The sequence below is a fragment of the Bos grunniens genome, chromosome 9 (genome assembly GCF_055505025.1).
Source record: "Bos grunniens cultivar Pamir isolate PY7600 chromosome 9, Bosgru_T2T1.0, whole genome shotgun sequence".
Taxonomy (NCBI): Eukaryota; Metazoa; Chordata; class Mammalia; order Artiodactyla; family Bovidae; genus Bos; species Bos grunniens.
Window position 1 is genome coordinate 87,594,954 of NC_141173.1, and position 27,460 is coordinate 87,622,413.

The 27,460-nt window shown below is 38.4% G+C and overlaps 1 protein-coding gene across 2 annotated transcripts in view; it reads right to left on the reverse strand.

Annotated features, from left to right (window-relative positions):
• PPIL4 (peptidylprolyl isomerase like 4) overlaps positions 1-27,460 on the reverse strand; it is a 40,658-nt gene that overhangs the window by 11,444 nt on the left and 1,754 nt on the right. For both annotated transcript variants that reach the window (XM_086318239.1, XM_086318238.1), the window contains exons 2-11: positions 22,458-22,525; positions 22,308-22,372; positions 21,904-22,021; positions 21,108-21,250; positions 17,259-17,355; positions 16,389-16,505; positions 10,704-10,828; positions 9,157-9,223; positions 7,594-7,705; positions 3,058-3,154 (exon numbers count right to left, since the gene is read on the reverse strand). In XM_086318239.1, the coding sequence (XP_086174365.1) occupies positions 3,058-3,154; positions 7,594-7,705; positions 9,157-9,223; positions 10,704-10,828; positions 16,389-16,505; positions 17,259-17,355; positions 21,108-21,250; positions 21,904-22,021; positions 22,308-22,372; positions 22,458-22,525 (1,009 nt within the window). The remainder of the gene's footprint in view (positions 1-3,057; positions 3,155-7,593; positions 7,706-9,156; positions 9,224-10,703; positions 10,829-16,388; positions 16,506-17,258; positions 17,356-21,107; positions 21,251-21,903; positions 22,022-22,307; positions 22,373-22,457; positions 22,526-27,460) is intronic.

The window sequence follows — 27,460 nt, forward strand, 5'->3', positions numbered from 1 at the left end:
CATCATTTCATGGCAAATAGATGGGGACACAGTGGAAATAGGGGCTGACTTTATTTTTCAGTTCAGTTCAGTTCAGTTCAGTCACTCAGTCATGTCCAACTCTTTGCGACCCCATGAACTGCAGCACACCAGGCCTCCCTGTCCATCACCAACTCCCGGAGTCCACCCAAACCCATGTCCATTGAGTTGGTGATGCCATCCAACCATCTCATCCTCTGTCGTCCCCTTCTTCTCCTGCCCTCAATCTTTCCCAGCATCAGGGTCTTTTCCAATGAGTCAGCTCTTCGCATCAGGTGGCCAAAGTATTGGAGTTTCAGCTTCAACATCAGTCCTTCCAATGAACACCCAGGACTGACCTCCTTTAGGATGGACTGGTTGACTTTATTTTGGGGGGCTCCAAAATCACTGCAGATGGTGACTGCAGCCATGAAATTAAAAGACGTTTACTCCTTGGAAGGAAAGCTATGACCAACCTAGACAGAATATTAAAAAGCAGAGACATTACTTTGTCAACACAGGTCTGTCTAGTCAAGGCTATGGTTTTTCCAGTAGTCATGTATGGATGTGAGAGTTGGACTATAAAGAAAGCTGAGCGCCGAAGAATTGATGCTTTTGAACTGTGGTGTTGGAGAAGACTCTTGAGAGTCCCTTGGACTGCAAGGAGATCCAACCAGTCCATCCTAAAGGAGATCAGTCCTGGGTGTTCATTGGAAGGACTGATGTTGAAGCTAAAACTTCAATACTTTGGCCACCTGATGTGAAGAGCTGACTCACTGGAAAAGACCCTGAGAGTCAGACACGACTGAGCGACTGAACTAAACTGAACTGAACTATCCCACAGATGTACTTCTTTGCAACATTCTAGACATATTTAATTAATGGTGATTATTTAATGTCTGTTCTTCCCCCCAACTCCAATATACAACACAAGGTCCACGTGGGCAGGGGGCACGTTTCATAGCTAAACTTCTCTGGGCATGTAACAACCAAATAAGTATTGGCTAATTACTTGTAATACTAAGACACTCATTCTCTTCTTTCCTAGCTCATCCACTATCTTCTACTCACTACTACCATCAAGACTCTTAGAAGATGTCAAATCTCTCCAAAATGCTACTTCGTGATCCCCCTGACCTCTTTTCTCCAATTACTTCCCAAGGTCTAGTTCCCTCTTCTACCTCTATTTTTGAATCTTATTAATAGTTTTATAGTAATTTCTCTCTCATGATCTATAAAGTACATCCCATGTCTTTCTGACTATCAGTATTTAGATAATCTTCAGAATCCCCCTTGTTCACCATAGTAATAAAGTAATATATGTGAAAATATATATGAAAACATATGTTCTGTTCCTCTATTACTATACCTGAGACAATAAATGTCTTGCTAAAATGAAACCTATCAATTACCAAGAACATAAAGATCATTCCACTAGGTCAGATTCATGAATTCCTTTCTCTTGTTCAATATTCTGTCTCTGAACACATGGTTTGCACCAGGACATGCCTATCTTCTGTATCAGCTTCAAAGGGTTAAAGCAACACTGTTCAATACTTGCTATGGGAAGTGGCTTAAATTCAGATTAATGAAAATCAAACAAGCTATAAAATCCTGTTCCTCATTCCACTTCAGACGCTCGCTAACCACATGTAGTTAGTAGCCACACTGGACAGGGGAGATACAGCACATTTCCATCACTGCAGAAGTCTCGTTAGACAGCACTGGGCTAGGTACTGATTCTTAAACATGCCTAGTTTCTTTCTTAACTCTTAGCAATCTATCACCTTGAATGTAAAACACTCTTATACTAGGTAGCCTTCCTTCTCAGCCTGAACACCCATGAGCAGAATATGCTCCTTCTACTTTACACTCCTTTTCATTTGTCCTACACACACCCCTCTTTCAGCTGCAGTTTCTAGTGATTTGCCTCAATTTAATTTCGAAGATTTGGTGAATAAACCTCAGGTGTATCTATCCATACCTTTTATGATTCTAAGATTTCAATCACATGCCCTCAAATGTTCATCTTTTCAGACCAATCTTAGTTTACTGTCTGGTTTGTTTGCACATGAAAGCTTCCCTCGTGCTGATTATGTCAGTACACTCCAGACATTATCCAGCTCTAACACCTTACAATGCTTTGTGTACTGCTGCTGCTGCTGCTAAGTCGCTTCAGTCGTGTCCGACTCTGGACGGCACTGCAGGCAGCCAATACAATAAAAAATAAATACACAACAGGTCAACCTGATATTCATCTTTCCTCGATGAATTCTTGGGGAAAAAAATGTTTACACAGTATGGGGAAAGAGTATCCCTAAAACACCAATAGAAACTAGGAAACAAAGAAACCACTCACCAGAAAGAACTGCAAAAGAAATAACCACGTGTGGAGTGATAGGTTTATAATGAGAGTATCAATGAACAAATTAAAATGACATCATATAAAAAGTATGTTTCATTGCTTCTTACTTGTCTCAACCTAAAACTTGGACAAATCTATAAAGAGTCAAGTCTCTGGATTTCTTTTTAATCCTATAGAGGTCAACTCTTGCACACAGTAGGAGTGCAATAAATATGTGTTGCTACACTGACAGTGTATCCTGCAGAAAGAGGGACAGGGAAGCCTGGCATACTGCGGTCCACGGGGTCACAGAGAGTCGGACATGACTTAGTGACTAAACACCACCACTACAAAGGGTTTAGCTTAGCTATAATAAATTTCTGTGAGAAATTTAAAACATTAAGATTATATATATAAAATACAACCCTTACCTGCAGATCTTCTGAAAATAAGTGGTAACCTTAACCTAAGTGTAGGGAGGTAAAAGAATTAGGCTTAAAATTTCTCAACCCTAACTTTCTCCCCACAACAAAGAATATATTGAAAAACAAAGTATACATATATAAAATGGTGAAAAGAGAGAAACTGATTTCATCACAGAGCATCTGGATTCAGGTGCCGTGTTTTCTATCGTCTTTTCATAAGATAGTACCACATTGTACTCTCCAGAGTAGAAGGTCAACACATACGGACCAACTAGTTCTTGTGAAGGATACTCCTGTTTGGGCTTTACTTTATCTTTCAGAACCAAATTAGATGGTTTATCCTGTTCTTTTTCATACTCCTTGAAATCACTCTTGGTGTATTTCCCACCTATTTAAAAAAGAAAAAAGAGCTTAGAAAAATCACCTGATTAATCAAGAATAACAATTATAAGAGGTATACATAAGAACTATTTTATAAGTGGCATATATATCAAGGCGGGGGTGGGGGGGGGCTTCCCTGGTGGTCAGACGGTAAAGTATCCGCCTGCAATGCAGGAGACCCAGGGTTCGACCCCTGGGTTGGGAATATCCTCTGGAGAAGGGAATGGCTTCCCACTCCAGTATTCTTGCCTAGAGAATCCCATGGACAGAGAAGCCTGGTGGGCTACAGTCCATGGGTCGCAGACAGTTGGACACAACTGAGCAACTAAGCACATATATCAGAGGATACAAAAGGCTGAGAAGAAAACAAAAGTACCAAGGTAATTCATTCTTCACCATTATTTTAACTGAAATCAGAAATCCATTTAGTTAGGTAGTGATATGCTGCCCCCTAATGATATATATGAATATTACAACACCAAATTTTCAAATCCCAAATTACACAAAGAATACAACCACTGGAAAATAATGCAGGGTTTAAGTAGAGCCATTAAGTCTATGAGAACATTAGGCCCAAAGGAAATTGAGGGCTTAGGACTTGTACCTGAGATCTGAGAGACTTATATGTTTAGAAGAAGTGAGAGTTTAAAGATCTCTAATTTGTCAAGAGACAGTGCTCAAAATCTTAACAGAGCACCAAACAAATAGGGGACAGCAGGAAATGTACAGATTTTCACTAAAGAGATGTGAGAGGAAAGGGTTGAAGAGAGCACCAAAGATAAACTGTTTCTGCCCTGAAATTCTTAAGAGCACCTTTACTGTTTCCAAGGGCCAAAAATGAAATTAACACTTTCTTCAGAAAAACAGGATTGTTAACTGGCCTACCACAGCAGGGCATGAAAGCAGAGAGCATTCCATGTAGCCTCTCTACTCTCAAACCTAGTCTCTATCAGATGAGGATCAAGCTCCTGTCTATGTCCTAGACCTGCTGACTAACCTGCCTGACCCACCCCCTCAACTACTGTGAGGAAATGTTTCCAGAGGGGAAGGCCTGCTACAGAAGGGTCCAAGATTGCATGCGCAAATAAAGCCAACTTGACGTATGCAGGTGTTTTGACTGAGAAACCTATATACTCCTTGACTGTCACTAGGGTATTTAAACAAAAGAGAAAAACAGTAAAAAGAGGGGTAAGCATCAAAGACAAGATTAACCTATTTGGCAATTTCAGGCTCTGGAAACAGAAATAGCCAGTAGACAATGTTTCATATAAATGTGAAACAAACAACCATAAAGAATTAAAATACTGGTAACTGTAACAAATAGGCATGGTTTCATCACTGAAAAGGCATCTGCCATGTGCTTGCCATTAGGAGTCTCACCATGGATGAAGTACAGTTGGAGCAACAGATTAAAGTTAGAAATTCTGGATTCAAATTCTGACTCCAGTGAAAAGTTGTAGGTAAGAAACTTCAATTCTCTGAAATGCTCTTCACTTAGGAACTGAAAATAATATTAACATTTCACAGAGCTATTGGAATCACCACATAGGCTATTAAGGAAAAGTACTTAGCACCGTGAATGGTACAGAGGATGTGTGCTCAGTCGCTCAGTCATATCCAACTCTTTGTGACCCCATGGACTGTACTCGGCCAGGCTCCTCTGTCCATGGGATTCTCCAGGCAAGAATACTGGAGTGGGTTGCCATTTCCTCCTCCAGGGGATCTTCCCGACGCAGGGATCAAACCCAAGTCTCCTGCAGCTCCTGCAATGGTAGGCATATTCTTTACCACTAAGCCACCTGGGAAGCCCAGGGCATAGGATACCACTCAATTTTTTAAATGTGAAAACATAATACATAAAATTATCTCAACATGAACTGAGATTAACAACAAATTACATGTTTATGACAGCACACAAGAAACTGAAGCATGTCTCCTATGACATTTTACTGTAAATAAACTACACTGAACCTACTTAGGAAGGCAGTATTATTTCTAAAGTGGGTAGATGGGTTAGGAAGAAAAGAAAATTGAGAGAGAAATTTAGATTCAGGACTGGTTTAAATCTGGGTAAACCTGACCCTAGGTAAATCACTTCACAAGATTCTGCTTCAAGTTCCCTCTCTGTAATGAAGAATTATATTTGTTTCATATGTATCCCAAATGACAAAATTAAATTAGCTTTCCAGGAAACCAGCTCCACAGAAGAGCTACTTGGCAGTACTACAGGACCAGAACCATAATGTATTAGGTCAGTGTTTGTCTATGTTTCCTGAACGTACTTATTTGATTCTTTTGACCACAATTATTTGATTCTTTTGACCACAAAGCTGCAATTATCACATGTGGGTAGGGGAAAACATTCATAAGAACCATGAGAAATGGAGTGTTATACAGAAAAAGAAAATAATCCTAGAATTCCTAGTAAAATTTAGCATTACATAGTGAATAATTGCCAAAGTGAAATCTTTTAAACACACTGCATCAGTGATCAAAAACCCATATTATTTCAGTATACACAGATTCTACCTAAGTTTTGTATGCTACTACTAGGAGGAATTTATTTGACATATATATGCATTTGTGGGGAATGTCAGTACGTATAGGAATAGCACATAGTACACAGAAGAACAAAAGATTAGAAACTTGACTGTGCTTTAACAGGACTGGTTCAATAAATTATGATACACAATTCAATCAAACACTACACAGCCACTGAAAAGAATAAACTGTTACTTTATATACTGATACAAACTATCTCTTAGATATATTGTTAAATGAAAAATGCAAGGTACGGAAACACTATGTATAGCATGCAGCCATTTGTTTTCCGTTACTAACGGAGAAAACATACATATGTGTGTGTTTCTTTTTTAAAGGAGACAATTATATATATATATACATACACACATATATAATATATTTTATATAAATGGGAAAACATGAAATGAAATCCTAAACATCAAATAAGTGGCTCAGACGGTAAAGAATCTGCCTGCAATGCAGGAGACCCAGATTCAATCCCTGGGTCGGGAAGATCCCCTGGAGAAAGGAATGGCTTATGCTGTTGCTGTTGCTAAGTTGCTTCAGTCGTGTCCAACTCTGCGCAACCCCACAGACGGCAGCTTACAGGCTTCTCTGTCCCTGGGATTCTCCAGGCAAGAATGGCTACCCATCCAGTATTCCTGCCTGGAGAATTCCATGGACAGAGGAGCCTGGCAGGCTATGGTCCATGGGGTAGCAAAGAGTCAGACATGACTGAGTGACTAACAGTTATGCTTTCTTTTTTTTACATGTATATATATATGGAGAAGGCAATGGCACCCCACTCCAGTACTGCTGCCTGGAAAATCCCATGGATGGAGGAGCCTGGTAGGCTGTAGTCCATGGGGTCGCTAAGAGTCAGACACGACTGAGTGACTTCACTTTCACTTTCCACTTTCATGCATTGGAGAAGGAAACAGTAACCCTCTCCAGTGTTCTTGCCTGCAGAATCCCATGGATGGAGAAGCCTGGTAGGCTGCAGTCCATGGGGTCGCACAGAGTTGGACATGACTGAAGCGACTTAGCAGCAGCATATATATATATATATAAATATGTATAATTAGATATATTCAAAGAATATATGTGGAAGGTTACAAAAGAAACAGGTAGCTGTGGTTACCTCTGGTAAGGGAAATTGGGTGGGTGAGGGTAGGAGTGGAAGAAACTTTGTTCTACCTCCTTTTCATTGATCTTTTCAATTTTGTACCGTGTGTGTGTGTGTGTGTGTGTGTTAGTCACTTAGTTGTGTCCGACTCTCTGTGACCCCATGGACTGTAGCCCACCAGGCTCCTCTGTCCATGGGATTCTACAGGCATGAATACTGGAGTGGATTACCATTTCCTTCTCCAGGGGATCTTCCCAACCCAGGGACCAAACCCGGGTCTCCTGCATTGCAGGCAGATTCTTTACCATCTGAGCTATATATATATAACAACTAAAGCAAACAAACTTTAGAAGGAAGAATTAAGCCTTTGCATCATGGACTTCCTTGGCAGTACAGTGACTAAGACCTTGTTTGCACTGCAGAGGGCACAGGATCGATCCCTGGTCAGGGAACTAAGATCCTGCACAGCGCACGGTGTGGCCAAAAGAAAGTTTTGCATCTAGAGGAATCAAGCCACCAAAGTCATAATAATTACTTAGGAAACATGTCATGTCTGCAATGGGTAATTATAAGTGATTTATAAAAAGTCAAATGTAATAAATATATTCCTCATTAGTTTAAAATACAAACACCCACACCACTCTACCCACCTTAGACACTAGAAAGCAGCTACATAAAATCAAACAGCAGGAGTTACATCTCTGAACATTTCTAATTAATAGCACTGTCAAAGGAGATACACACACACACACAAGAATGCAAAGCAAAACAGAAACAAATAAAGATGAACAACAAACCTTTTCCTTTCCATTTAACCTTTGCAACAGACTGGCTGAAGTCCACATGTATTCTTCTGTCATCTATAAGCACATTGTCCATTTTGAAGAATGCTTTCTCACAATCTTCTTCCTGAGAGTAATTATAAAAACTCAAGCATAAATCTTTATGGAAAAGATGTTTGCAGCCAGAATAAATACTGAAAATACAAAAAGTTCCTTGTTACTAAAACTAAACTTTGAATACTTATGCACCAAATGCTTTGCATCTATTACCTCAATTAACTCTGATAACAACCCTATGAGAAAAAAACATTCATAGCAAACTAAAGGTAGAGAGATCTCCTTTCTGCTGACAGCAATGTACCTTGTAAATATTATTTCTGGTGCACTTGACACAGTGTCTAGGTATAATTTGTTATGTGTCTGTGTTCCTCAACCCTCCAGTATACATTTTAACCCCAAGGGCCTGTTGCAGTACCTATTACCTGAAATACAGAAGGTATGTGACAAATACTTTGGAACAATTATAATTTAGGATGAGCTACTATTGGACATACATCAGTCCAAAGTTACAAAAAGAAATAACATAGCCTAGCATAATGGCTCAAAGTAGTAGGAACAGCACCAGACATATCTAAGTTCAAATCCTAAGAGTAAGTAACAGTTTTGGTATTTATTTATCAGATGAAGAAAAGTGCAGAGAAGAACTAGAATACAAATATTTGTAGCCACTGTATAAGTCACATTTAAATTTGATGATTTTTTAAGAATTACACTAAATATATGAGTATTTACAATGCTTTCAATCTGAACAATTTTACAAATATGGGTAGTTAATACTTGTAACAAAGAGTGTTAACTGAGTTATTAACTATTTCTTTGAAAATAAAACAGCAGAAGGCTATGACATTAACTAGGTGCACCATTTCAAACAAGTCGTGCTACCACTGTGTGTCCCAGTTTACTTATTTAGAAAAGGAGGATAGTGCCTGTCTCAGAGTTATGAGACCTAAATGAGAGCATAACACTTGCTTAAAGAAAATTACTTGAGTAATAAAAGCTATCGTTCCTATTATAGATCTCGAAAGTACTATCTAATCCAAATCTCAAATTTTATTTATAAGGAAAATAATGCCTAGAAAAAAGAATTCTAAATAAACTGCCAAATATCAAAAAATAGTTGGTCAATGACAGAGTTCAAATTAATATCTAGATCATAATAACACTCAAACTAGTTTTCTTTCTACTACTCAATTATTATATCTACCTAAATATCACTGAAAACTTATTTATAGAATGTGAAGGACTTTACCTAAAACTTTAAAAAAGTTTTAGATACATTCACACAGGTTGATATTGAACCCAAAATAAGTAAAAGTACATATACTAACATTAACAGATATTAAACTTACTCTCTATTCAAATATAATTAAAGTTATTTTTCTTAGGTGTTAAAGAAAAAGCAAACTAATTTCCTAATCTTACAGACCAGAAAAAGTTCTCTACATTTTTGCACTTTTTAACACCATAGAACAACAACAACAAAAAATACAAATTTAAGATAGCTATACTATGACTTACTTTTTCAAATTCAATAAAAGCATAACACAGGGATTCTCCAGTCTTCCAATCCCGGATAACTTCACAACTTGAAAGTAAGTATGGAAAAAGAAAGAAATAGAGAGCATTCACTCTTACTTCTCAAAAGTAAAAAACAAAGTAAGCCAATTATTAAAAGGCAAAGTTAAATTCACAGAATTATATTCCTTCAAATATCTTAAATAATAATTATTTTCTAAAATAATTGACCTGTCTAGTAACTAAGTTTTCTAGATTCTACTATGAATGCCCTATACAGGCCTATAATCCTAAATTCCTGAAACACTGGAGAACAAGATAAAAATATTTAATTTTTCTTTAGCAAAGGGAAATTACTGCTAAAAATTCTTTTAAATCATAATTTATTTTTAGTCAAATACAAATGAATTATAGATTATCTAATGTCACTACAGAAAAATGCACACACATTCATATATATATGCATGTTATTAGTAAACTTATGATTTGTTTTTTTTTTTAATTTTAATATAAACAAGGCTCAAATTTAATCCCATAAGTACAACTATTACATAGAACCAATCCATCTTAATAACCAAGTGAAAAGCCAGTAAGGTGGAATTTAACGCAATTGGTTTAACCCTTTTTGCTCATATATCTTAAGCCTCGTTTTAAAAACATGATATGAAACAGGGATATAAAACATTGTGAGAGGAAAAAAAAATTGTGAAAGGAAAAGCAATCACATTACAGCACATGGTTCAGCTGTTGCAATATGTTAAGTACACATTAAAATGTAAATATTGAACAAAGACTTAACCAAAGTTATGACATAACCAAAGTAGCAGGCAGGGAGAATGAACAGGGTAGGATAGAAACAGAGGTTAATTCTCATATTCCTTAGCAGGAAATCAGTATATAACATCCAATATAAAAATAAGATGTAACAGCATAAGAATTTTTTATAAAGATGATTACCATCAGTGAGTGGAAAAATAAAGTCAGGTAGTCTTTTAGAGAAAAAGTTTTCTTTCAATAGGAATAATAAAGAATGGCTTCACAGAAGAAAAAACATGAAATAAAAGGAAATTCTAAACATACTTTTAATCAATTATAAAATACTTCCCTTTCTCAAAGAAATACTAGCTTCAAAACTTTTGCATTAATAACACAGGCAAAATTAACCAAAAGAAAAATTTTAGAAAATTTAGATTAAAATTAATTTTGGAATAAGTTGCTGGAAATTCTAGGGAGAATTTAAATGAGATAAACATTTAAAATATTAAAGAAGGTTTTTGAAAATACTATAGAACTACACTTACACTGTTTTATTCACTTCCTGTTTTAAAGTTGAAATGTATGTGTTCTAAGAAAATCACTCAATTTATAACACGCACACACACATATCTACACATACGCATACACACGTGTTTTCTTCCCTACTATCCAACATATTCATATGTAAAACTCACTAGTATAAATTTCATCTATAGTTCAGACTCATCAAAAATGTCATTAGAAAACCACCAATACCTAGTTTCTCTAAATCTTTCACTAATTCTAAAAACTACCTTCTTATTGGCCCAAATCTTGAGAATATTATCTCCAGATCTTCATCTGTGGTCACTGGATTCAATTTACAAACAAATAGCACATTTTCTGGAGGTTTAATATCTGCATCAGGTAGGTCTCCCACCTAAATGATAAATAAACAAGAATATAAATCAACTCCTTTATTTCATTTCCATCATAAATACCATGAAGTTAGCCCACATTGCTGATTCCCTAAAATATCTAAATTTACATTATTAACTGTGGGCTCTGGGAAAGAGATCTAAACATATTTCAAAATTCAAAACTCCACTCTTCCTGGCAGTAACAGTAACAAGCATGGTATTCACACAAAGTGAAATTTACCAAGTCTACTGGCTTTAGAGTCCCAGTTTTATCTCTATTTTTTCTTTTTTCAAGTACTTGATCTATTTTTTAAAGAATTTACAAAAAGTGTGTCTAAATTAAGTAGCATGAAAATAAAAAGACCCCATGGTGCCAACCAGCCTAAGAACTACCAGTAAAATGTTCCCTGATTCCATTATCCTTCTCTCACCACAAATGAGCCTTCAGTTTTTCTTCTTGGTCATTCTCTTACAGATTTAGTTTCACCACACAGGTATATATCCCTAACATATGTTTAGTTTTGCTTGTTTTTAAACTTTTGAAATACTATTATATTGAATCTAGCCTTTTACGTAAGTAATGCTCAATTCTTTTCCACATTATTGTGCAGTATGGAACACCAATTCCTGGATACAGTTTTGAGCTTTTTGACCTCACATATCATCTTCTATTTCAGGCAAACCAAAGTTAACTTCATAGTCAACTACCACAATGAACCAAGCAAACCGCATTCTACTGAAGAACTCGAGAGGGTGACAGTGAGATAAAACCATGATTTAATGATGGTGTTATTTTCATTGTGAGAAAACTATATTTACCATGAGCCTTTAGATGGGGAAACAATATTCCTTCATACATATATTAAAAAATTCTCAGAGATGATTTCAGGCAAGATTATCATGTGAAGTGTCTCCTCGTGAATAAACACATTTTTAAAAAGGTGGGGGCGGGGAGGACTTCCTTCATGGTCCAGTAGCTAAGACTGTGCTCCCAACACAGTGGGTAAACGTTTGACCCTCGTCAAGGAAGACACTTGCCGTGTTCAGTTCAGTTCAGTTACTCAGTCGTGTCTGACTCTTAATGACCCCATGGACTACAGCACGCCAGGCTTCCCTGTCCTTCACCAACTCCTAGAGCTTGCTCAAACTCAAGTTCGTTGAGCTGGTGATGTCAGCCAACCAACTCATCCTCTGTCATCCCCTTCTCCTCTTGCCTCCAATCTTTCCCAGCATCAGGGTCTTTTCCAATGAGTCAGTTCTTCACATAAGGTGGCCAAACTATTGCAGCTTCAGTAACAGTCCTTCCAATTCAGGACTGATTTCCTTTAGGATTGACTGGTTTGATCTCCTTGCAACCCAAGCGATTTTCAAGAGTCTTCTCCAACACCACAGTTCAAAAGCATCAATTCTTCGGCACTCAGCTTTCTTTATAGTCTAGCTCTCACATCTATACATGACTACTGGAAAAACCATAGCTTTGACTAGATAAACTTAGTTGGCAAAGTAATGTCTCTGCTTTTTTAATACACTATCTAGGTTTGTCACAGATTTTCTTCCAAGGAGCAAGCATCTTTTAATTTCATGGCTACAGTCACCGACTACAGTGATTTTAGAGCCCAAGAAAATAAAGTCTCTCACTGTTTCCATTGTTTCTCCATCTATTTGCCATGAAGTGATGGGACCAGATGCCATAATCTTAATTTTTTGAATGTTTAGTTTTAAGCCAGCTTTTTCACTCTCCTCTTTCACTTTCATCAAGAGCCTCTTCAGTTCTTCTTCGCTTTCTGCCATAATGGTGGTGTCATCTGCGTATCTGAGGTTATTGATATTTCTCCCAGCAATCATTGATTGCAGCTTGTGTTTCATCCAGTCCGGCATTTCACATGACATACTCTAAATATAAGTTAAATAAGCAAGGTGACAATAGACAGCCTTGATGAACTCCTTTCCCAATTTGGAACCAGTCCGTTGTTCCATGTCCAGTTCTAACTGTTGCTTCCTGACCTGCATACAGATTTTTCAGGAGGCAGGTCAGATGGTCTCGTATTCCTATCTCTTGAAGAATTTTCCACAGTTTGTTGTGATCCACATAGTCAAAGGCTTTAGCATAGTCAATGAACCAGATGTTTTTCTGGAACTCTCTTGCTTTTTCAATGATCCAACTGATGTTGGCAATTTGATCTCTGGTTTCTCTGCCTTTTCTAAATCCAGCGTGATCTGGAAGTTCTCAGTTCACATGCTGCTGAAGCCTAGCTTAGAGAATTTTGAACATTACTCTGCTAGCGTGTGAAATGAGTACAATTATGTGGTAGTTTGAATATTCTTGGCATTGCCTTTCTTTGGGATTGGAATGAAAACTGATCTTTTCCAGTCCAGGTGCCACTGCTGAGTTTTCCAAATTTGCTGGCATATTGAGTGTAGCACTTTCACAGCATCATCTTTTAGGATTTGAAATAGCTCAACTGGAATTCCATCACCTCCACTAGCTTTGTTTGTAGTGATGCTTTCTAAGGCCCACTTGACTTTGCATTCTAGGATGTCTGGCTCTAGGTGAGTGATCACACCATCATGGTTAAATGGGTCATGAAGATCTTTTTTGTATAGTTCTTCTGTGTATTCTTGTCACCTCTTCTTAATATCTTCTGCTTCTGTCAGGTCCATGCTATTTCTGTCCTTTCTTGTGCCCATCTTTGCATGAAATGTTCCCTTGGTATCTCTATTTTCTAGAAGAGATCTCTAGTCTTTCACATTCTATTGTTTTCCTCTATCTCTTTGCATGGATCATTGAGGAAGGCTTTCTTATTTCTCCTTGCTATTCTTTGGAACTCTGCCTTCAAATAGATATATCTTTCCTTTTCACTTTGCCTTTCATTTCTCTTTTCTCAGTTATTTGTAAGGCCTCCTCAGACAATTTAAGTCTGAATTTGGCAATAAAGAGTTTATGATCTGAGCCACAGTCAGTTCCCCCTCTTGTTTTTGCTGACTCTATAGAGTTTCTCCATCTTTGGCTGCAAAGAAACAATCAAACTGATTTCAGTATTGACCATCTAGTGATGTCCATGTGTAGAGCTGTCTCCTGTGTTGTTAGAAGAGGGTGTCTGCTATGACTAGTGCGTTCTCTTGTCAAAACTCTGTTAGCCTTTGATCTGCTTCCTATTTTACTCCAAGGTCAAACTTGCCTGTTACTCCAGGTATCTCCTGACCTCCTACTTTTGCATTCCAGTCCCTTATGATGACAAGGACATCTTTTTTTGATGTTAGTTGTAGAAAGTCTTGTAGGTCTTCATAGAACCGTTCAACTTCAGCTTCTTCGGCATTAGTGGTTGGGGCATAGACTTGGATTACTGTAAAAATGGTTTGCCTTGGAAACAAGAGATCATTCTGTCATTTTTGAGATTACACCCAAGTACTACATTTCGGACTCTTGTTGAATATGATGGCTACTCTATTTCTTCTAAGGAATTCTTGCTCACAGTAGTAGATACAATACTCACCTAAACCGAATTCACCCATTCCCGTCCATTTTAGTTCACTAATTTCTAAAATATCAATGTTCATTCTTGCCATCCTGTTTGACCACTTTCAATTTACCTTGATTCATACACCTAACATTCCAAATTCCTAAGCAATATTGTTCTTTACAGCATCTGACTTGACTTCCTATCACCAGTCACATCCACAACTCGGCATTGTTTTTGCTTTGGCTCAGCCTCTTCATTCTGGAGCTACTTTTCTGCTCTTCTCCAGAAGCATACTGGGTACCTACTGACCTCAGGAGTTCATCTTTCAGTGTCATATCTTTTTTCCTTTTCATACTGTTCATGGGATTCTCAAGGTAAGAATACTTAAGTGGTTTGCCATTCCCTTCTCCACTGGATCATGGTTTGTCAGAACTCTCCACCACGACCTGTCCATTTTGGCTGGCCCTACATGGCATGGCTCATAGTTTCACTTGCCATGTGGTGTGGCCAAAAAAAAAAAAAGAAAAAAAGGATGAACCCGAGTAAAAGGTACATAGAAGTTCTCTGCATTATTTTTTTTTTCTGTAAATTTGAAATTCTCTGAAAATAACAAGTTTATGGAATATGTTAAACCCTTTTATTCTGGCATAAACTTTCTATTATTTGTTCAAACTCTAATGATAATCTAATGTTCTTTCCCTTGTAAATCACTTACTTTTGCTGCCAGGTGTTCAAAAGATTTTTCTTTTAAGTCCATAATTTTCTTAGAGTTTGTCTCCGTGTTGACTGTTCTGGGTCAGAATTCTCAGGTAACACAGTATGTTCATTAAACTGTGCATTTTTAACTTTTTTAATTCAGTAAAGTTTTCTTGAATTATAGTCTTTAATATTTGTTCCTTCAGACTAGTGATGCTAATACAGATTTTAAAACAGATAAGGAATCTGAAAAGCACTACTACATAAAATGATGTTAGTAATAAAAACGTAATTATTAACTATCCATTTCAAAATTGATGATCTACTACATGAAAGGTGTATCTATTCCACAAAAATAAGAAACGGGAAAAAAAGCCTAGTAGGTGAAATAATCATGTACTGAATAACTGTTCCCAAATGATTCCATATTGCTAGTAAAAGAGAAAAGGAGTACATTTTAGAGTGTTCAATTTCTGCCCAGGTTTATTTTATCCTATAATTACTATTTTATTATTTAATCTCAGTACTAGAGATATACAAAGCATTATTCTTTATAATACTTAAAATTCAGTCCAAGAAACTTTAAAACTGAGATAAGTATTCAGATCAGTTCAGTCGCTCAGTCGTGTCCGACTCTTTGCGACCCCATGAGTCGCAGCACGCCAGGCCTCCCTGTCCATCACCAACTCCCGGAGTTCACTCAGACTCACGTCCATCGAGTCAGTGACGCCATCCAGCCATCTCATCCTCTGTCATCCCCTTCTCCTCCTGCCCCCAGTCCCTCCCAGCATCAGAGTCTTTTCCAATGAGTCAACTCTTCACATGAGGTGGCCAAAGTACTGGAGTTTCAGCTTTAGCATCATTCTTTCCAAAGAAATCCCAGGGCTGATCTCCTTCAGAATGGACTGGTTGGATCTCCCTGCAGTCCAAGGGACTCTCAAGAGTCTTCTCCAACACCACAGTTCAAAAGCATCAATTCTTTGGCGCTCAGCTTTCTTCACAGTCCAACTCTCACATCCATACATGACTACTGGAAAAATCATAGCCTTGACTAGATGGACCTTTGTTGGCAAAGTAATGTCTCTGCTTTTGAATATGCTATCTAGGTTGGTCATAACTTTCCTTCCAAGGAGTAAGTGTCTTTTAATTTCATGGCTGATAAGTACAAGCAACTGAAATCCAATTAATATAAACTAGATACCCATTTCCCATGTGTTTAAAATGCATTTGACACTACACTGACAGTAGAACCAAATTGTTTCCTTTCATATGTGTTATAATGTCCTATCAAATTTAACCCAGAAAAGAACTCTGAGCTAAATTTCTAATATTTTAATACTATCAAAAAGTCAGGAATAAATTCACAATGAGTATGTATTGAACACCCTGCTGAGTAACTATTTGAACAAAGTAATTACTTTACCATTTCTAGTAGAATAGCTTGAGTTTTGGCCTCTTTTTCAGCCTTTATTTCTTCTACTTCTTCAGCTGATCTCCCTTTGAAATCATCAATTTCTTCATCTGCTCCAATTCGACCACTCTGTAAGGCAGAAGTTACTCATATATATATATATATAAATCTTAGAAACATGAGACATTATGCTTTATTCTTAGTTCCATCAACTTTGTTAAAAGATTTGTTTCACAAATGTGAAACAAACTTATAAATCTCTGAAAACTGATTTAAGCTAATTCATTAATATGGGCTAAACTAGGCTTCTAATTTATTTTTAAATCAAAATAAACATTTATATAAGAACTATCTGGTACCCAAGTAAATGCTCAACACAGAAGATAAATGATCTTAGAAATTAACGATTAAACCCTAACTATAGAGATAAATTTAGCTTTGAGGAAGTCTCATTAAGCAGAAATTTACACCTTAAAAGATCTGAGGGGAAGTCTCCACTATGCCACAGAAATTTCTGCATTCCAGCCTGGCTCAAAAGTGTCCCCAGTTGAAAAGTTCCCTCACAAGCCGACAATGTAATTTAGTCTTAAAGCTATACTCCTATCTAGAGTTAAGAGGTAAGAAAAATATTTCCCCAAGGTATTTGTATCCAGAGCTAAGACTGTTCTGGTGGAACAGAAACTAAATAAAGAATATTAGGGAAAAGATAGGTAGAAAAATGAGTGTCTCTATGGAAGAGAAAAAGAACTGCAAACTTTGCTTAGTATTACTGATCAAGCAAGATAATCATTCTGGAGAAATAAGTTTTAAAAAGGTAAAAAGCAAAATCCGTGTAAAACGTTAATACGTATGTACATTCAATCATAAGAAGACTCGACTCACATCTAGTTGTTCCCTTGTAGGTTCTGGTGATCGATCAGGAATTAATAAATCAGGAGGATCATCAAATGGATCATCTAAAATCACTGTATGATTTATCCTTACAAAATAAATCCAAGTCAAATGTTACATTCATATTATTTCAGAATCCATGCTTCACTATTTATAAAAATTATAACAAATATCTTAAGTATCCCTAATGCCAAAAAAAAAAAATCCACAAACTCTTAAATTTTATTGTACAAGGGTATTACTAGGATATACTTTGACAGTTAGTGTCATTGCTTTTGATTGCTTGATATTATATATTAATTCTCTGCATTATGCTAAGATATAACATGAATAGCTATATCTTAGTAATCTTGTCATCTCTCTCAATAATCTGAATTTCTTTAAAAACCTAAAGAATTAGTAATTCCTCCCAAGATAAGCAATTATAATCAGTAGGGTAACGGTCTTCTCTATTATAAAGATTCTTCAGATCAGATCAGATCAGTCGCTCAGTCATGTCCGACTCTTTGTGACCCCATGAATCGCAGCACGCCAGGCCTCCCTGTCCATCACCAGCTCCTGGAGTTCACTCAGACTCACGTCCATAGAGTCAATGATGCCATCCAGCCATCTCATCCTCTGTCATCCCCTTCTCCTCTTGCCCCCAGTCCCTCCCAGCATCAGAGTCTTTTCCAATGAGTCAACTCTTCGCATGAGGTAGCCAAAGTACTGGAGTTTCAGCTTTAGCATCATTCCTTCCAAAGAAATCCCAGGGCTGATCTCCTTCAGAATGGACTGGTTGGATCTCCTTGCAGTCCAAGGGACTCTCAAGAGTCTTCTCCAACACCACAGTTCAAAACCATCAATTCTTCGGCGCTCAGCCTTCTTCACAGTCCAACTCTCACATCCATACATGACCACAGGAAAAACCATAGCCTTGACTAGATGGACCTTTAGTTGGCAAAGTAATGTCTCTGCTTTTGAATATGCTATCTAGGTTGGTCATAACTTTCCTTCCAAGGAGTAAGCGTCTTTTAATTTCATGGCTTGCAGTCACCATCTGCAGTGATTTTGGAGCCCCCAAAAATAAAGTCTGACACTGTTTCCCCATCTATTTCCCATGAAGTGATGGGACCAGATGCCATGATCTTCGTTTTCTGAATGAGCTTTAAGCCAACTTTTTCACTCTTGTCTTTCACCTTCATCAAGAAGCTTTTGAGTTCCTCTTCACTTTCTGCCATAAGGGTGGTGTCATCTGCATATCTGAGGTTATTGATATTTCTTCCGGCAATCTTGATTCCAGCTTGTGTTTCTTCCAGTCCAGCGTTTCTCATGATGTACTCTGCATAGAAGTTAAATAAACAGGGTGACAATATACAGCCTTGACGTACTCCTTTTCCTATTTGGAACCAGTCTGTTGTTACATGTCCAGTTCTAACTGTTGCTTCCTGACCTGCATACAGATTTCTCAAGATGCAGATCAGGTGGTCTGGTATTCCCATCTCTTTCAGAATTTTCCACAGTTTATTCTGATCCACACAGTTAAAGGCTTTGGAATAGTCAATAAAGCAAAAATAGATGTTTTTCTGGAACTCTCTTGCTTTTTCCATGATCCAGCAGATGTTGGCAATTTGATCTCTGGTTCCTCTGCCTTTTCTAAAACCAGCTTGAACATCAGGAAGTTCACGGTTCACATATTGCTGAAGCCTGGCTTGGAGAATTTTGAGCATTACTCCACTAGCGTGTGAGATGAGTGCAACTGTGTGGTAGTTTGAGCATTCTTTGGCATTGCTTTTCTTTGGGATTGGAATGAAAACTGACCTTTTCCAGTCCTGTGGCCACTGCTGAGTTTTCCAAATTTGCTGGCATATTGAGTGCAGCACTTTCACAGCATCATCTTTCAGGATTTGGAATAGCTCCACTGGAATTCCATCACCTCCACTAGCTTTGTTTGTAGTGATGCTTTCTAAGGCCCACTTGACTTCACATTCCAGGATGTCTGGCTCTAGGTCAGTGATCACACCATCGTGATTATCTGGGTCGTGAAGATCTTTTTTGTACAGTTCTTCTGTGTATTCTTGCCATCTCTTCTTAATATCTTCTGCTTCTGTTAGGTCCATACCATTTCTGTCCTTTATCGAGCCCATCTTTGCATGAAATGTTCCTTTGGTATCTCTGATTTTCTTGAAGAGATCTCTAGTTTTTCCCATTCTGTTGTTTTCCTCTGTTTCTTTGCATTGATCGCTGAAGAAGGCTTTCTTATCTCTTCTTGCTATTCTTTGGAACTCTGCATTCAGATGTTTATATCTTTCCTTTTCTCCTTTGCTTTTCCCTTCTCTTCTTTTCATAGCTATTTGTAAGGCCTCCCCAGACAGCCATTTTGCCTTTTTGCATTTCTTTTCCATGGGGATGGTCTTGATCCCTGTCTCCTGTACAATGTTACAAACCTCATTCCATAGTTCATCAGGCACTCTTATCTATGAGATCTAGGCCCTTAAATCTATTTCTCACTTCCACTGTATAATCATAAGGGATTTGATTTAGGTCATACCTGAATGGTCTAGTGGTTTTCCCTACTTTCTTCAATTTAAGTCTGAATTTGGCAATAAGGAGTTCATGGTCTGAGCCACAGTCAGCTCCTATTAGCCTTTGCCCTGCTTCAATCTGTACTCCGAAGCCAAATTTGCCTGTTATTCCAGGTATTTCTTGACTTACTACTTTTGCATTCCAGTCCCCTATAATGAAAAGGACACCTTTTTTGGGTGTTAGTTCTAAAAGATCTTGTAGGTCTTCATAGAACCGTTCAACTTCAGCTTCTTCAGCGTTACTGGTTGGGGCAGACTTGGATTATTGTGATATTGAATGGTTTGCCTTGGAAACGAACAGAGATCATTCTGTCGTTTTTGAGATTGCATCCAAGTACTGCATTTTGGACTCTTTTGTTGACCATGATGGCTACTCCATTTCTTCTGAGGGATTCCTGCCCACAGTAGTAGATATAATGGTCATCTGAGTTAAATTCACCCATTCCAGTCCATTTCAGTTCGCTGATTCCTAGAATGTCGACATTCACTCTTGCCATCTCTTGTTTGACCACTTTCAATTTGCCTTGATTCATGGACCTGGCATTCCAGGTTCCTATGAAATATTGCTCTTTACAGCATCGGACCTTGCTTCTATCACCAGTCACATCCACAGCTGGGTATTGTTTTTGCTTTGGCTCCATCCCTTCATTCTTTCTGGAGTTATTTCTCCACTGATCTCCAGTAGCGTACTGGGCACCTACTGACCTGGGGAGTTCCTCTTTCAGTATCCTATCATTTTGCCTTTTCATACTGTTCATGGGGTTCTCAAGGCAAGAATACTGAAGTGGTTTGCCATTCCCTTTTCCAGTGGACCACATTCTGTCAGATCTCTCCATCATGACCCGCCCATCTTGGTTGCCCCCCGGGCATGGCTTAGTTTCATTGAGTTAGACAAGGCTGTGGTCCTCGTGTGATTAGATTGACTAGTTTTCTGTGAGTATGGTTTCAATGTGTCTGCCCTCTGATGCCCTCTTGCAACACCTACCATCTTACTTGGGTTTCTCTTACCTTGGGCGTGGGGTATCTCTTCACGGCTGCTCCAGCAAAGCACAGCCAATGCTTCTTACCTTGGATGAGGGGTATCTCCTCACTGCCACCCTTCCTGACCTTCAACGTGGGATAGCTCCTCTAGGCCCTCCTGTGCCCACGCAGTCTCCAATTAATTCACATTTTAGAATTATCCAAAAACCAGTCCTATGTATGCCATCCCCATTATCTGGCAAACATCACATATTAAAACACTGTAGTACATTCTAATAATAAATAGTAACCATACCTGATATCTTGATATGGTACAAAGTCCTTATCAACAAAGGTCTCGTTAATTTTCTTAATTATGTCCATGCCTTCTGTCACCTCACCAAACACTGTATGAACACCATCAAGGTAATCCAGATTCTCTCCTGTTGTAATAAGAAACTATATAAAAAAGACATTTAATAAATACAAATATATACGTGTGTGTGTGTATATATATATATATATATATAATTCAAACTGCTGTTAGTTACAAGAGACTCTACATTAACTGCATTTAGTACTTGTTACTGGTATTTCTCACCCACCTGTTACTACTACTAAATGAAAGGCACTAAGTTTATACATAAAATATCAATAAATACACAGATGCTTAATTGTTTAAAATACTTGAACAAACCAAATCTCAAGTTTTTTCACACGTAAACTCTGAGGAAAAAAAGCATCTACTCCAATGGGAATGTTGTGACAGTGAATGAAACGTACTCAACATGACCTGTTTTGAAAGAAGGAATAAATACTGCAAGGACAGGCCTTTGTGTCTCTGAACAGTGATGATCTATGAATTGTGGGATTATAGGTAATGTTATTTTCTTCTTTGTACTTTCCTGTATTTTCTAAATTTCTCCCAAAGGATATGCCTTACATTCAAAAGAACAAAATAATAAGGATCTTTTTTAACACAGGAGAAAACAGTGTCATTTTTCAATTCTAACAAATATCTTTGGTTGAAAGTCTTTCCTTACTAGATAGTTCAAAAAGATAATTTCGTGGGTGCCTTCCAGCAAAACTCATCTCCTCACGCACTTCCTAACCTGAGATCCATGCTGATCACTGCCATTGTTCACCATGGACACAGTGCCCTTCTTCTTGTGCTTAATTCTTGGCACTTTTTCAGCCTCGAAGAAGCTTGCTTGATCACCATACAGTTGACTAAAAATACATATAATAAGGTTATAAAATATAAGTACACTCAACATGAAATACAGACATACTAAGATTATATATATAGGGCACTAGAGTTAGCATATAAGGTTACCATTTCTTTATAGAAATGGTACCAGTATTCAAAAATACTCCTTTTTTTTTTGCTATAGACATTTATGGAACTTGGAAAAAATCTATATTTGAACCATATTTTAAAATGCAGATTAAAATATACTACTTAACATTTTTAAGAATTTCTATTTTTTATCCATTTGAAAATAAAGAAACTTACCCAAAAACTGATTCTCCTCCACGTCCAGTCCCTGTAGGATCACCAGTCTGTATGATAAAATCCCTCTGTAATATATAGGAGACTTCATTAATTCAGAGTTTGTTAGATGGTTCCAGTAACAAAGAACATGACTAATATCTACCAACTCACCTGGACATTGTGAATAAGGCAATAATTGTAATATTTTATTTTGCACAACTTCAGGAAATTCAAGCAAGCTGAAAAAAAGTAAATACTAAATTTACCACAGCAGTTCACAAACACATTTTCAATCAAGTAAAGGCACAGTTAGTATAATTTAATTTCTAAGCCACCATATAAAAACCTCCCCAAATGGTCAAATGTCCAAAGCCATTTAAAAAATATAAGTAAGCTTCCCTCATAGCTTAGTCGGTAAAGAATCTGCCTGCAATGCAGGAGACTGGGGTTTGACTCCTGGGTCAGGAAGATCCCCTGGCAAAAGAAATGGCAACCCATTCCCCTATTCTTGCCTGGAGAATCCCATGGACAGAGGAGGCTGGCAGACTACAGTCCATGAGATCGCAAGAGTCAGACACCACTTAGCAACTAAACCACCACCAAGCCTAGAAAAATGCAATATATTTTAAGTTATCTTTTATTCTCTTTTTCTTTGGATTTTTTGGGCATCTGAGCTATACAGGAAATTAAAACTTATCTGGGATAAGCAATCATCTATTTTTTTTCTATTTTGTAATTTATTTTTAATTGAAGGATAATTGCTTTACAATATTATGTTGGTTTCTGCCATATATCAGCATGAATCAGCCATAGGTGTACATATATCCCCTCCCTCTTGAAACTCCCTCCCACCTCCCTTCCCAACCCACCCCTCTAGGTTGTCACAGAGCACCAGTTTGAGCTCTCTGAGTCATCAGCAATCATCTATTGATGAATTGATTTTGTTAAGAGAAAAAAAAAAATTAAAGAGGACACTGTGACGGGAAAGGATCTAGCAGAGCATCTGAAAATGGGTGCAGCGTATTTACACTAGAGAAAACAAAGTATCCAGGATCAACTGTTTCACAATGATTCAACAGCCCTTCCCGAAGATCCATACACTCACCATGTACCTCTGGAGAAGGGAATTGTTACCCTACGCCAGGGGACCTTCCAAACCCTGGACTGAATCCAAGTCTCCTGTACTGCAAGTATATTCTTTACCGTCGGAGCCACCAGGGAAGCCCCAAGAATACTGGAGGGGGTAGCCATTCCCTTCACAAATATCCATACACTAAACATGTACCACCTTTTTAAAATAAATTCACTCATTTATCCAATAAACCCTGAGTATCCTCTAGGCATTTGGCACTCTGTTAGGTCAAATGCCAGTAAATCTCTGCTGTTAACAAGTTCGTAGCCTCGGTGTAGAGGAACATTCTAGCAAGTTCTCAAGGCACTAAGCTAGAAAACAGACAGACAGAAAGATACATGAAGGATCCCTACCCCTCAAGAAGCTTATACTAAATGAGGGTCCTTACACCTGAACTCAGTTATAATACTGAGCATACCTGATAATACCATTGGTGCACTTAAATAGTACAATTTTGTTAATAAATATGCCACAAGAGTTGAAAAGAGAGACTGTTTCTGGCTGGGGAAAAGAGAAGACCTCCTGGAGGCTGAAACTGAACATTAAAAAAACTGGACTGACAGAGAGTAGAGAGGGGCCATTTCAAGGTGGGAAGACATTGTGAAACAGCCTACCGTCCTCCAGAGGATCTTCCAGACCCAGAAATTGAACCTGTGTCTCTTGAGTACCATGCACTGTGGGCAGATTCTTTACCACTACGCCACCTGGGAAGCCCCATTTAAGAGCTATATCAACCAACACAATACATGGTCTTTGTTTGAATCCCATTTCAAATGATGAAATATTCTTTTAAATGTTTATGAGACAACAGATAAACATGAATGTTACTAAGGAATTATTGGGGCTCCCCTGGTGGCTCAATGATAAAGAATCTGCCTGCAAATGTAGAAGACACAGGTTCAATCTTTGGATTGGGAGGATATCCTGGAGAAGGAAATGGCAACCCACTTCATGCCTGGTAAATCCCATGGACAGAGGAGCCTGGCAGGCTTACAACCCATTGGGTCACAAAAGAGTCAGACAGGACTGAGCAACTAAACAACAAAGAGAAATTATTGCTTATTTCTCTAGACGTGACCATGGCTTGTGGTTATTTTTTTTTTTAAATATCTTTTGTTGTTCAGTCACTTAGTCGTGTTCAACTTTGAGACCCCATGGACTGCAGCATGCCAGGCTTCCCTATCCTTCACCATCTCCCAGAACTTGCTCAAACTCATGTCCATTGAGTTAGTGATGCCATCCAACCATCTCATCCTCTGTCATTCCCTTCTCCTCCTGCCTTCAATCTTTTCCAGCATCAGGGTCGGCTCTTCACATCAGCTGGCCAAAGTACTGGAGCTTCAGCTTCAGCATCAGTCCTTCCAATGAGTATACAGAGTTGATTTCCTTTAGGATGGACTGGTTGGATCTCCTTGTAGTCCAAGGGACTCTCAAGAGTCTTTTCCAACACTACAGTTCAAAAGCATCAATTCTTCACGGCTCAGCATTCCTTATGGTCCAACTCTCACATCCATACGTGACTGCTGGAAAAACCATAGCTTTGACTATACAGACCTTTGTCAACAAAGTAATGTCTCTGCTTTTTAATATGATGCCTAGGTTTGTCACAGCTTTTCTTCCAAGGAGCAAGCACCTTTTAATTAACTACAGATTAAATAAATGTCATGTGTTAGTGACTCAGTCATGTCCGACTCTTTGCCACCCCGTGGATTGTAGCCTGCTAGGTTCCTCTGTCCATGGAATTTCTCCACGCAAGAATACTGGAGTGGGTTGCCATTTCCTTCTCCAGGGGCTCTTCCCAACCCAGGGATCAAACCCAGGTCTCCAGCATTGCAGGTGGATTCTTTACCATCTGAGCCACCAGGGAAGCCCTTTAATGTCATGTAAAGGAATTTCCTGTCAGTGCAGTGGTTAGGACTCAGCACTTTCACTGCCACGGCCTGAGGTTCAACCCTTGGTCAGAGAAGTAAGATCCCACAGGCTGCATGGCGCAGCCAAAAACAAACAAAAAATTCAGCAGATGTGGCAATATAAATGAAACACACATTAACAACTGTTAAATGAAGCTGATGATCAACACCGGAGAGTTCATTTACATGATTCTACTTTTGTATATGCTTAAAGTTTTATATAATAAAAAGTTTTTATAAAAAGGAAAAGGGAGAGAAGGAGTGAGGAAAAAAGAAAAATAAGTCTGAATATATTTATTACAGATTGATAAGTAGTTACACATATAAGTAGATATCCAATCACAACTACATACACATTACAAATACATACAAAGAGCATGGATTTATGTTTTAAGTGTTCCAAGCTATCATTCCAGAAACACTGCAAAATCACACACAAAAAACATTCTGTTAATTCGGTGGGATAATCCTACCTCCCTTTCATTTCTCATAATTCTAGGGGAAAAGGCCCATTCCTTGCCAAATGCTGTTCCACATGGAACGTGTCAAACTCAAAAACAAAACCGAAAGGTGAAAAATACAATTCTCTATAAGACTCTGTGAAGCCCTGGATGCTGTCATCCTTAAAGCTTACCCCAGTGAAAGTGAAAGTCAGTCCTTTTCTACTCTGGGACCCCCATGGACTATACATGTCCATGGAATTTTCCAGCCCAGAATACTGGAGTGGGTTGTCTTTCCTTTCTCCAGGGAATCTTCCCAATCCAGGGATCAAACCCAGGTCTGCCGCATTGCAGGCAGATTCTTTACCAGCTGAGCCACAAGAGAAGCCCAAGAATACTGGAGTGGGTAGCCTATCCCCTCTCCAGCAGATCTTCCCAACCCAGGAATTGAACCAGTCTCCTGCACTGCAGGCGGATTCTTTACCAACTGAGCTATGAGGGAAGCTCAAAGCTTACACCAATAACGTAAGGCAATCCATTATTTTCTTTAAGGCAGTTTCAGCTGAGTTTCTATCACTTGAACAAACAGTCAATATGTGAACCGTGAACTTCCTGATGTTCAAGCTGGTTTTAGAAAAGGCAGAGGAACCAGAGATCAAATTGCCAACATCTGCTGGATCATGGAAAAAGCAAGAGAGTTCCAGAAAAACATCTATTTCTGCTTTATTGACTATGCCAAAGCCTTTGACTGTGTGGATCACAATAAACTGTGGAAAATTCTGAAAGAGATGGGAATACCAGACCACCTGATCTGCCTCTTGAGAAATCTGTATGCAGGTCAGGAAGCAACAGTTAGAACTGGACATGGAACAACAGACTGGCTCCAAATAGGAAAAGGAGTACGTCAAGGCTGTATATTGTCACCCTGTTTATTTTACTTCTATGCAGAGTACATCATGAGAAACGCTGGTCTGGAAGAAGCACAAGCTGGAATCAAGATTGCCGGGAGAAATATCAATAACCTCAGATATGCAGATGACACCACCCTTATGGCAGAAAGTGAAGAGGAACTAAAAAGCCTCTTGATGAAGGTGAAAGTGGAGAGTGAAAAAGTTGGCTTAAAGCTCAACATTCAGAAAATGAAGATCATGGCATCTGGTCCCAACACTTCATGGGAAATAGATGGGGAAACAGTGGAAACAGTGTCAGACTTTATTTTTGGGGGCTCCAAAATCACTGCAGATGGTGACTGCAGCCATGAAATTAAAAGACGCTTACTCCTTGGAAGGAAAGTTATGACCAACCTAGATAGCATATTCAAAAGCAGAGACATTACTTTGCCAACAAAGGTTCGTCTAGTCAAGGCTATGATTTTTCCTGTGGTCATGTATGGATGTGAGAGTTGGACTGTGAAGAAGGCTGAGCGCTGAAGAATTGATGCTTTTGAACTGTGGTGTTGGAGAAGACTCTTGAGAGTCCCTTGGACTGCAAGGAGATCCAACCAGTCCATTCTGAAGGAGATCAGCCCTGGGATTTCTTTGGAAGGAATGATGCTAAAGCTGAAACTCCAGTACTTTGGCCACCTCATGCGAAGAGTTGACTCATTGGAAAAGACTCTGATGCTGGGAGGGATTGGGGCAGGAGGAGAAGGGGACAACAGAGGATGAGATGGCTGGATGGCATCACTGACTC